Here is a 12378-nt window from a genome sequence, read left to right on the forward strand (position 1 = left end):
AAAGTGACGGTAACTGCTCGAAACATTTGATGCGTCGGCTTTTGCGCCTTTAGAAATATTGAGAGGGGGCTCCCATATATATATATTCGCAGCGCAAGCACGGCGATGGACGAACCAGGCTAGCGCTAAGGTTGAATTTCACAACACAATTTTCATTCCACGTCGTAATCACACAGATCGTTTGAGGCTTCGTTCAGGGGCACACGCGGGCGTTCGGGTTGGTGCTTCTTGTTGCGTTTGGCGTAAGAATATGGCTAGGAGCAGGCACCACATATGCGCAATGACAGGCAATATACACGCATCATTTCTCTAGACGCTGACGCCGAGCACGGGTAGCGCGAGGATCTTGTTGGGCTGACACGACAACTTCGTTTGCAAAATACTGCATATACTGCATATACGGTGAGGGTAGCTATATGAACTTGTCGATAGGTCATCTTGCAGATTGTTGTAGCACAGGCAGAACAAAACGGTCATAGAAGGTAGATAAGGCAACACACACCGCTGAACCACCTACGAACAGCTGTTTACGTGCGCGATGTCGCACTGAACTACAGAAACCGCCGTCGCGCACCCCAAGACAAATCTTAACTAACGTTTTTAAATGAGTAAACGTACATATTATTTGGTTATAATCAAAAGAAGTCAATAATATTATAGTGTAAACGTTTTATTCACTACAATAAATGAATTATGCAGCGTGTGCCACGAAACCTGGCACTAAGCAACCCTGGGCGTCGCACCAGTCGCATTGTTAAAATCGCAATCATGTGAAATGAGCCCTCTAAAAATCGCATTGCGACGCGTGCGACAGCACCGATTTTCGTCGTTGCAGTCGCATCATGTGAAACAGGCTTAAGACGGAACCAGCAATGAAATGAACTGTACCTCGGACTTTTAAGAAAGTGAAATGCTCAGACTCCATACACTTTGTCCATGTCTGTTGCACACCTCATCGCTTCCGCCTATGAAGACTACAGCAGACGCTCCGGAAGTATCAAGTACGACGTAATTTTGAAAAGGTCACATCATGAATTTCTTTGCTTCTGCGATTGCCTGGCACAGTAACAACGTCGCGCGGTCCGTGCGCCTCCGTTGCCAACTGCTGTTTTTTTTTTTTTAAGTTGTATCTTATTACAGACGTAGGGTCAGTAGGGTTGCCGCGGTGGTGGCTACGGCTGCCAGCGGGTCTGCGTTCGAGGCGGCGATATAACAGCGTCATAAATGCAGTCTTAGTCCTGAAATCACGGCAAAATGTCCTGAAAAAGCCGGACGGCGAAGGTCTCTTGGGCCCGACATTTCGGAGGTTCTTATTGACTCTCACCACGGAGACTTACGGAGTGCGTAGTGGTGCCGCGATGCCCTCAGAATTATCGGGCGTCCGGAAAATCGGTCGTCGACTGTACACTGCTAACTCCTCCAGCCGACGACACGGCGTCAAAGATGGTTCAATGCGACTCATCCGGTTACTCGAGCCAGCGTTAGCACGACTTCCGTTCCCTTTCAATAAAATTGCACCTATTTTTTCCCGATAGAAGCACCAATGCCCTGTGAATTCCCGGTTGGTAGACACCTTATTTCTTTGCACATGCAGCTCTAAACATTCATCTTACAAGCATCAACGTACCTCGTGCCACGGACTGCTGCAGCCTATGCTCTTCCACGAATTCCAAACGCCAGACCGGCCGCGTCAATCACTACTGCTACCTCGTGAACTCAAATAAGCTTGGAGTCATTACGACTCCAGTATTCTCCTTTTTTGTTTGCTAGGCTTTGAATTTGTCACATGATGCTTTCTCACACTCATTTAATGCAAATTGCATTCTTTGCAGCCCGACCAGTTTTCTTGCCAGCCATCTAGCAAGTGTGGACCCCAAAGATAGTGCAGTCTTCATGACTTGCAGGTTGGTCAAGAGTGCAACACACATTCAAGCGTCAGTTGCGAGTCAGTGCCAGTGTTGTGTTCTTTGCCTGTGTGCTTGTCTGTGTAGCACTGCTACTTTTCGAAACATGAATTACCACCAACTCGCTAAAGTTTTCCTTCTCGTGCAGTCTAGGCATTTTCACTCCCAATCTCGAGATGACCAAATTGATGTGGGATCTTGTGGTCCCAATCCTTGCATGACATTTCAGTGTAGAGGATGCCTCACAATGTTCGCTTACACTACTACCTTACGCTTTTATGCTGGAGTGTTCGCTAGTTTCTCAAGCACACACTAGTGCAGCTTAAGGCGGTAAGACTACAGCAAGACTATGGTATAATGACATTGTAAAGACAGCATGACGAGTGCAATAATTGAAAAACAATGATACAATTACAAGTGTATGACAATGGCAGATTCCGAGATGATGGAACAACAGTGCAACAACGGCGTTACAACAGCGCCCCAAAGAGAATCGGATGTAAAACCGGATGGCTGATGACAAACGCCAGACAACTGCCTGGCGATGTCACATTCATGGTCAAACGTCAACAGTACGATTACAATGGAACGGCGAAGGAGCAATGACGACTGAGGATAGGCCCAATCGATGGGTTTCACCACTCAATGCATGTAGGACACCACCAGATGGCGTTACAGGGAACCGAACATTAAACACCGAACACTCCTCTAATTGATGGAAGTACATGTGACGTTGCATGCACTTGTGGTAATGGAAGCGCCTTCTGGTGCCTCTCTATGGACAGCGCAAACAGAGGAACGAGCTAAGGACAGCTTTAAGATGTGGGCCGTTCACGTGAATATGCGATGCACTTTAATGAACCTTCGACGACAACTTGGGCAACTTTAAGTGCCACTGGGTATGCCCACGTGGACCTAAATGAAAAATAAATTCTGAAGTTCTTGCATGCTAAAAACCACTATCTGATTCTGGGACTCCAGATTAATTTTGACTTCAGAGAGGAGTCCAGCTGCAGCATGCACCTCATAGATAATGCATTTCGGACATTTGCATACTTGACAGCGACCATAGATGAATTCTGCACAAATTCTTTCCTTCACGTTTGTGCACGCGCCCTTTCAAGGTGACAGCCGTGGCGTAGTTACGCCTGGCTTGCAAACGCAGAATCGCGGGCCCCACCTGCAGCAAACACCTTCGCCAAAACATTTTCGCCACATGCACTAGATGGCCCAGAGTAACACATTCGTGTTAAGAGAGGCACACATTCCACAAGCATAGCATTTACTTTTATTTCCTCAACCCAGCCAATGAAGAGGGAAGGAAAAAAAGCAAGCACACTCTTTGTTGTACCAAAGAAGTCTGCACCTTACGAATACACGCTGCAGCATCAAGCAAAAAACATTACATTAAGAAGTGATCATTCCTTCAATTAAAAAGTTATGTACACTGCTCTCTACCAGACAACTACAAACCCTCAGTAGCTTTTTTTTTTCCTCACCCCGCTCCCTTTTTCCTAGAAAAACGGAGCCAACTTCTCGTGACACTGGCCCGAAGGCAAAACCAGGGCCCAAGATGCTGCACCGACAGCACACGGCCAAAGAAAAAAAAAAAAGGATCCTTGATGTCACGCATTCCTGCAACCGCAATTGCAAGCAAGAGTAATAAGCAAAAAAACTACTCAGGTATGTACATGTCTCACGAGTATGTGCATCGTCGTACACAACAGCGCACACGCAGGAAAAAGAAAAAGTTATCGAAGTCCATTTTGCTATTTAAAAAAGACCACTATTTTTCAAGGACAAGACGGTCAGCCACTAGCGCCTTTCTTTTTTTTTTTGATCGGCAGCATGCAAGAGCTCGACGCAGCTATCGCTACACACTTTAAGCGCTACAGCAAAGTGCTGGAGTTTTAAAGGTCAACTAGGCAGCCAACAGAGCACCTATAGTAAACCAAGGCCGACTGACGAGAAAAAAAAAAATATACAAACCTGAATGTATATCTACAGCCTGCCAAAAAGGCCAAGAACAGCTCAACAGACCCAAGGTCAGCCACTTCTCTCACGCACATCAGTGCTACATGCAAGTTGTTGAATACCGATCCAACGGGGAGTAATAAATACAAACGCAACTTGTCTTACAATACCTGGGAAAATGAAGCAGCCGTGTATATATTGCTAGTAAAATGATTTTTTAAATTTTGCCTGCATCCGTATGCCATGAGCTGCCTTTTATTAATATATATATATGTGTATATGTCTTTCAGGATGGAAGTGAGCTCCCACAGGCTGCTGAAAGATGTCCCATGGCACGCACAAGAACTAAACAAACCTAAACATGCATTAGAGCAATGTCAATTGTGTTCGGAAAAGTTTCTACAAGACAGGAAAGAAAAGGAAGCTATTTTAGGCAGCCAATAGAGAAAAAAAATATCTAGAAGTGCTTGTGCATGAAGGTTGTTTGTAAAAGGAAAGACGAAAAAAAAATGCAGCCAGACATGAAAGAGAAGATGCAAGGTGAGTGGGAGAGCAAAAGGGAGAAGGAGGAGGGGAGCACTTCTTCAGCAAGAGTCACTAAACCAACGACGTTGCAGCCGTGGAGAAGAAGAGGGTGCACAGGCATCATCGTTGACGTCACAGTCAGCTTTGTTTTTGTTTTGTTTTTTACTCAGAGACTTCGTCTCCATCTTCCTGCTGCAGATGTGCGTAGATGTTCCTGCTTGTGTACACCTGTGCAGAGAGACAAACAGGACATTTACTTATTCACTGTTTAACCACGTTTAACCCCAAAAAATTACAGTAGAGACGTTAAAACAGGCAGTTTTGGTCTCCAACCAACCAAACAGTGCATCGAGAAGGTTTAGATCCAAAAACACATTCTCCTCACCAGGGCACAAGGCAAATCTTGGTTTTACGCTGGAAATTGTTACATGTCCTCTAGGGAGGATTCTACCACAAAAAATTTTCAGAACGGTTCGTTAATAGCAGATGGAATTATTTCAGTACCACGGACTCACGATTTCAGGAGATGATCACTACCAACATAATGACATCTCCACTTGTCATTGTCTAGCAAAATTCCTTCCAGGCATTCTCCCATACCAGAGCTGGAGGATCACGTGATGCATACGTCACGGGCCCCGCCTTCTTTCTTTTCTATCCTCTCTCTCGCTTTTTTTTGCTGCATGACGCACTTCCACTGTTGGTCTCCCGTGCGAGCTGTTGCATGTCTCATTTCGCAATTTTGATCGCTCTGCGTGAGAACTGAATAGCGGTACAAGACAAAACTATACAAACACTTAGACAGACGAGCAGATCGCAGAGCATGATCGCACGCTGGAACACGGCGGTAAATGACAGTTTCACTCTCTGCACGCGCAACTGCATGACATGAAAACAAGTCGACGAAACGGATGTACATCTCTCTGGCTACAGTACGAAATATATCAGAAACACGCAGGCATTTGGTTTATAGGTTCTGTTATTTCCCTAACTTTATTTCGTGTATCAAAGCAGCAGATCAAACACATATCGTATTTATTTGAATCTAGGAAGATAGTTTTTTTTTCATATAATCATACACCAAACTCTAGGTTCGGCTTAGATTAGAGGACTTAAAAAAACACGCCAGTTCGCAATTGATGATAAATATGGTGCACAGCTGGCACCATCTAGAAAAGTCAGCATCGCAGCCGCTATTAGCCGCACCAGTATCCAACTGAAGTAAACGAGCGGCATCGCTATTTTAACCGGTGCCATATCGGCGTGCGGTTTGGCTCATAGTTTGGCTGGCGTGGCGTTTTCGTAATGGCACCGAACAGGCAATGCCACTATAATGCTGCTTTCAAACGAAAAGTAGTGCCCAGAGACATCATCAAATGTTCAAGCCGGCTGGGACTTCAGCATCGATGAGAAAACCTTCCATCGTTGGAGGGGCAACAGGCGACGCTTTCTGCGTGTGCCGCAAAGAGGAGATAACAATGATAAGGATAATAAGCGTGCGATAAAACAGAGGAGCAGTTCACCGAGGTCACGCCGTGCGAGGACGCGAGCCTGCGCGCGGGACCAGAAACGTTTTTACTGATGGACGCGCAAAAAAGGGGCCTTCTTCCGCGATTCACAGTTGCAGTTTAGAGTTTCCCATTGCAGCCGTCTTGGTCTTGTTCAAAAGAACCACTCTTCTCGTTTAGTTGTCTCACTACCGCTACTCGGTGGGCTGAAAGGCTCTGAAGAAAAAGCCAGCTAAAAAGTGGTCCCAATGCGCAATTCCATTCGTCGACCGAGACATGCGACTGCAAGCATGCCGTGCCAATGGCAGATTTTTGCTGTCGTCCGTCTGCCCGGGCCGCTCGGACGTGAGAAACCCGGCACAAAACAAGGTCAAGTTCAGTTAGCTACAAACCATAAGTTCCTCAAACAGGAAAGGACACAAGGGGTGTTAAACCTTCACAAGTGCGCACCAGCTTTGTAAGATGCCAGCATTAGTTTGCTACCTATGCCGAATGCCGCCGAAGCCTCGGTCCAGTGACTGCAGAATAGGCTTAGCAGATCAACGCTGTTCTGGAAGCAGCTGGTGTACACGGGGCATTCGAGCACAATTACTGCAGCCCAATGATTTGGAGGCGGTGAAGAAAGCTCAAGATAAACTGCAAGTCTTTGCTTCAACGCTGGCAACCAAGTGAAAATCGTATTTTCTCGCTCTCGATGATGCCGCAGTGGCCTAGTCGGATGCGATGGAGACGTGCTTCATTATCGTAAACCTCGATTCTATAAATGCCCTGCTGTCTTGGGTAAAGTGCAAGTTTCGGTGTGGCAGCGGGCAAAGGCAAATGTGACTGCAGTCTCGCCATAAAGATAGTTATCACACCAAATTGCACACGAGATACCATGTAGGCGCAGAGTCTGCCGCACGTGAGCGACGGTGGAATCGTCCCTCGTGAACAGTCTCGCCGTGCACGAAATGCAGAGCACCGGTAATTGGCAACCGGCATTTATCTTTATCTTTTTTTTTTTATTAACAATATTCGTTTCGTGCACGATGTGCGATGATGCTGCGTTGGCAAAACATGCTACCCACACCTTGCAAATACAGTCAAACCTCGATATATCGAACACGGATATATCGAATTATTGCGTATATCGAACAATTTCTATATCACATGGAAAATCGCATGCATTTTTAATTCTTTATTTCGAACGGGGCCGGATGTAAAATGGATATATCGAACTCCGCCGCCCCAAACCAAGTGCGCTCTGTTGACAGGAGGCGAGCTTTCCCGCAACACTCTCGAAGATAGCGACGGCGCGATCGGCGTTCCAGACCGCTGCGTACGACAGCTGCCCACGTCGGTTGCGCCGAGGGCGCCATTTGAACGTAGCGGCGTACACACGCGGCGGCTTGGAGCCAGCACGGCCGCCTCGATCACGCGCGCACGGCAAGGCTTGCCCCCGCCGTGTGCGCGTGATCGAGGTGGCCGTGGAGCCAGTTGGAGCGCTTTGTCGGTGCTGAGCCACACATCATGTGCATTGCGGACTTCGTTGGCGGTGACGACAGCACCGGAACAGTGGCGGAGTTACCAGACGTGGAGATCGCGGCAGAAGTGACTGCTGATGTTGCCCCGCTCCCGACTGCAACTGCGGCTGTAGCTGCGCATTGGCCATTGTACGCCGCTACTGCGGCGCAATAGAAGGCACTGGACTGTCTCTTGTGGACCGTTTGGACTATGTTGAGGACGCCGTGGTCAAGCACGCGGTTGCCAATATGAAGCAGGCTACGCTACTTCAGTACTTTCAGCGAACTAAATAAATACTTTGTTTGAAGCTTCATGTGAGTATCTGTTGTGCCACGATTGATTCATTTGCACTAGTTTTTGACGCGTTTTCTACGTGATTTTATATATCGAATTCTGGCTATATCGAACTATTTTGCGATCACCGCGCTGTTCGATATATCGAGGTTCGACTGTAATGCCGCTGCATGAGTGGTCCGGAGCGCGGTAATAGGGGAACACACATTTTTTTTTTTTCGCCGAATAATAAACGTTTCACACTGCAGCATACATCGTGGGGCATGTGCCAGGAGCATACTAAACAGGTAACGTGTAAATAAATACATTAGATTCCTGAATAAGTTGAGTTGTCTGTTTTTATCAAAACAAACTTTTTGCTTTGACCTAGAACAGTTACAGCCATAATTTTTTTTTTCTTGGCTATACGAATCTAAGTGCATAAACCTTGAATTGCTACAAGCAGATTGCTTCTTTTTTTCCGATTTTTCTTTAATTGCTTTTGTTATTGTTTCCTAGTAGCCATATAGTGAACACTGAACTCATTAGCAACTAAATTACCAATTGTTGATGGATTTGAAAACTGCTTCCAGCACTTCCCTCAAACATTTTTTCACCCATTGTCTCCATTATTATCTCCAATTATCTCCACGGTTATTTACCCTATATCAAAAATATTATTGCATTTTTGTAATTATCTTGGAAAGCTGACTAAGACAGTGTAGTACAGTAGAACCCCGCTGTTACGTTCCTCACTGCTGCGTTTTCCCGGCTGCTACGTCGTTTTCATCCGGTCCCGTTATAGCTTCCATAGGATACAGTGTATAAGGAAACCCGCTGTTACGTTGTAGCTGTGAAAACGTTGCCGCATGGTACGTCGCAACTTAGCACCCCGCACCCGCCTGGGCTAAACTAGGGAGTGCGTTCCAACCGCCATTTTGGCTTTTGATGAGTTTTGGCTGGGCTTAGCCGGGCTTGGCGATGGAACTGGCTGCAAGAAGCCGCACGCCAGTTCGAGAGGCCGCCACCATAGAGTTTCTCACTACAACTCTATGGCCGCCACTAAGTGGCCATTCGTGAAAAATGCTCTCACTATCATCACTGTGATTACAGTCACCGCATCGTTGTTGGACGTGTTGACCCACGGAGGAAGGAAACTCGGGAGAGGTCCTGACGTCATTCTTTGTGAAGCTAAAGTGAAACCGGAAGTTGGCGTTGCTGGTGGCGTTGCTGCGCCTACCGGGCTGAAAAGAGGGACCTTATACCGGGCGGCCAGCTCTCCTCTCTTGTTTACATTTCTCCCACGCCGCGCTGCGCGCAACCGGGCTGCTCGGACGCGCGCGCTCCGCAGCAATACTAAACAATCGTTAGCACGTCAGCATGATTACGCCAAAGAGGGCAAAATTTCCCGCGGATATTCCTTCGTCCGTTGCCATTGCCGTGACGCGGTGACGACGAGGAGCACGAGCCTCATGGTGCCGGGGAGTTGCCAAATCGTAGCTTTGGAGAAGCCGCCGCGGCTCTGGACCTCCTCCGCAGGTACGTCACACCTCACGGCAACGCTAACAGCAATGCGGCCCTCCAGGCTATTGAGAAACGTGTGGCGATTTCTAGCGAGAGAAATAAACGGCAAGCCGCCATTATAGATTTTTAAAGTCCTAAGCGCACTCTGTGGAAATAAATTGTCTATAGTTGAAGGGGCATTTTTTCATTCATTTTCGGAGCTTTCCTCATTGTTGCGTTTTCCCGGCTGTTACGTTTTTTTCCCCGGTCCGGTGAAAAACGTATGAACGGAGTTCCACTGTAATTGAATTTGCTCTAAAAATAATTTGCAGCTTTATACACTATGCCTCCCCCTTAACACTCCGAGGTTCTTTTGTCTTCTCCGGCTTATGAAGCCTCCGCTTCGTGGCTTTTTTAGCACTGCAGAGGGTAACTTAATATTAAAACTCGAATTATTTTTCTCTGTGGCCTCATTTTACCTGGCAGCCCACGATGCAACTACCAATTAACGACCACTCTCAACTACTGCTTGATCAAAAAGTTACAATGGCACGCACGCATGAAAGAAATTTACACCCCAACGAAACGAATGATTTCAAAGGTCCAATTTGCACTTGTCCACTTCCCACAAGCAGCAAATGAAGAACAGCCCTCACCACTTCTTTGTCGTTATCACTCTTGTTGCCAGAAGTGAGGTCCTGTTTCAAGAGTGGCCTCTCGCCGCCATTCCGGGTGGGGGGGCCGTCTCTTGGTCCGCTACCACCAGAGTCCGGACGTCGGATGCGGTCGGCCGGCCGCTTGGCAGAGTCTCCCGGTTCACCTGGTGAGTGACGCAGCAGAACACTAAGGTCGCGAGCGTGGAAGGCAACCGTCCTCCTCCACAGTGCAAAACAAAATTGTTCTAAGGCCACCGTTACTGCTGGCTGGCGTGCGATCACTCTAAGCACAGCTTTCTTTTCAGAGAACGATCGCCAATTGGAATGGACTGCTAGAAAATTCTCAGTGGTTGCAATCGCCTGTCAGACATATTTTCTGCAGGCTATCTCGTTCTTTCCTGACTCTTGCATATTTTCCTATACAGTATTTACTTTTTGGCTTTTGTTCACTTACGCCCACATTGTAACCCTCTCCAGCCTGCAGTACTGTGAAAATAACATTAAAAAAGTGGGGGCAGGAGCACAGAACAGACATTGGCACTTACTGGCGCTCCTACTGCATGCTCGCTAACACAAGCACTCAAACCGGACCTGCACGCACTCGCAAACAGTCGCTCACGTTTGCATCCGGCGACTCGCTCAGACTCCTATTCCTACTTGCGCCCATTCAAATGATCTGCCACTTGCACTCACACCTACGTATTAATCAACATTAAATTCTGGGGTTTCACGTGCCATGACCACCTGGGTACAGAACAAGTACAGAATGGCAGAACCCTGCCTGGAAGGCAAATTCAACAAACAGGAGCAGACCATGCATGGTGGTGCTGAAAGGGATGTGATGATCGCGATGTTGATGCGACCTCACAATTCAGGCGACCTCTCCAAGACAAGCATTTGCAGTTAAATCTCTGACGCACAGTGCTGCAACCAAGGCAAGGCCTCAGAGATTACCACCTAGCGTGTAAGCTGAGCCAATTCTTGATGTCTAAGGGTTCCCAGAGGATAATGGCGGCAGAGTCGGCATGCGCTACAGCCATGCACGGAGTCCTGATAACCGAATGTAGAGCTGGTGGCTGCCCGAAATATCGGTCATCTTTACACGTTGAGCCTACGGGGCGATTGGCAGATCTGCAAAGCTGTCCAAATTACCGAGCACATCCGGATTATCGGTGTCCAATTTATCGCACGGCAACTGCACACATTTAGCACTCACCTCGAACAGGCGCGTCATAGCCTTGAGAGCCGTGCCGGCTACTTTGCGAATGTTGGTCGCTGTCCTGCAAGGAGCAAAGCAATGTTTACAGACTATGCAGACAGTCAAGAAAGTCACATCGTTATCGCAGGACTGTACAAAAAAAGATTAGGGGACAAACATTTTTATTAAACAGAAAGAACTACAGTCGAGCTCACTTGCAGCATCACTGGGTTTAACAAATACTCGGATGTAACAATGAGCAGCTATGGACTTTTGCACGTGTTCTATGGTGAAAGAACACTACTCACTAGTACAATGTTCCTATGCCAAATTAATGACTATACAGTCAAACCTCGTTAATACGTACTCAGCCAGGAACAACGTTTAGGTACGCACTAAATGATGTACGAATTAACCACCAATGCCAGTTTAGAAGCGGCTTACGGGCCAGAAAAGAACTACATCACAATTCTCTCAAACACACCCACTCAGACAGGCTTTATTTGTGCTTAGGCAGAAAAACATTGGCAATATTCACTTGCTGCCGTGGTGGCCTTGCCGCGACAACTCCGAACTCGGTGAGTCCGCGTGCGAGTTTGTCCACGAGGACTCGCTTCTCTGCGAAAGGTCATATGATGCTCAAAGCCTGCGCTGCGTCAGATAGTGAAAGGCCGTTGTCCGATTCCATGCTGTAGTCATAACTTTCACTTGAAGATGGGTGAAGTGCGACGGCGGCAATAATGTCGCTATCCAAGAACTCCGCGGATGTAACAATGTCGACAAAGCACTGTGTTGCCTGCTCATTTCTGTGCAGCCCGGTGTCATTATCAATGTTATGAAACTTGATCCGGCCAGTACAAACGACAGCGCTGCAGCGACACAACCTGGTGCGCACAGAGGCGCAAGGTGCATTGATAATGCAAGCTAAGTATTTCAGGTAGCGGCACCTGGTGCACTGATGACGTTCCGATCAATATAAGTCGTTATCGCTCCTTAGCACCTTATCCATCCACATCGAACCCTTATGAACTATGATCAAACGTACACTGGTGGCACCTGCATATATGACATGGTCACGCGGACCATATCTTTAAAACGATCTGTGATGAGGTGGGAAAGAACAAACTGCTAATAGCTTCGCGCTGCGTTTCCGCCGCTGCACTTTGAAGAGAGATGCACGAGCCCACTTCTTGAAAGCGACCCATAGAGTAATATAGTAAGTCATTTGATATGTTACCCTATGAGCGACCTGTGAAAGGGGCACGGTGAGGCTTGTGCCGAGAGTTACGCGACTACTGTGTTCTTGCCGCCTCGTTTGCTTGCCGCCTTGTTCG

At 47.4% G+C, this 12378-nt stretch overlaps 1 protein-coding gene and 1 long non-coding RNA gene across 4 annotated transcripts in view; one reads left to right on the forward strand and one right to left on the reverse strand.

Annotated features, from left to right (window-relative positions):
* Nucleotides 1-751: 751 nt before the first annotated feature.
* On the forward strand, nucleotides 752-3654 carry LOC135907129 (uncharacterized). The gene is made up of 2 exons (XR_010565902.2): nucleotides 752-1001; nucleotides 1833-3654. It is a non-coding gene; the product is annotated as an uncharacterized lncRNA (long non-coding RNA).
* Nucleotides 3170-12378, reverse strand: part of LOC135907127 (eukaryotic translation initiation factor 4B-like) — a 32362-nt gene continuing 23153 nt past the window's right edge. For all 3 annotated transcript variants that reach the window (XM_065438778.2, XM_065438776.2, XM_065438777.2), the window contains exons 11-13: nucleotides 11063-11126; nucleotides 9847-10010; nucleotides 3170-4631 (exon numbers count right to left, since the gene is read on the reverse strand). In XM_065438778.2, coding sequence (XP_065294850.1) covers nucleotides 4566-4631; nucleotides 9847-10010; nucleotides 11063-11126 — 294 coding nt within the window. In that variant the 3' untranslated portion in view covers nucleotides 3170-4565. The remainder of the gene's footprint in view (nucleotides 4632-9846; nucleotides 10011-11062; nucleotides 11127-12378) is intronic.

The sequence above is a fragment of the Dermacentor albipictus genome, chromosome 4 (genome assembly GCF_038994185.2).
Source record: "Dermacentor albipictus isolate Rhodes 1998 colony chromosome 4, USDA_Dalb.pri_finalv2, whole genome shotgun sequence".
In the NCBI taxonomy this organism is placed as follows: domain Eukaryota; kingdom Metazoa; phylum Arthropoda; class Arachnida; order Ixodida; family Ixodidae; genus Dermacentor; species Dermacentor albipictus.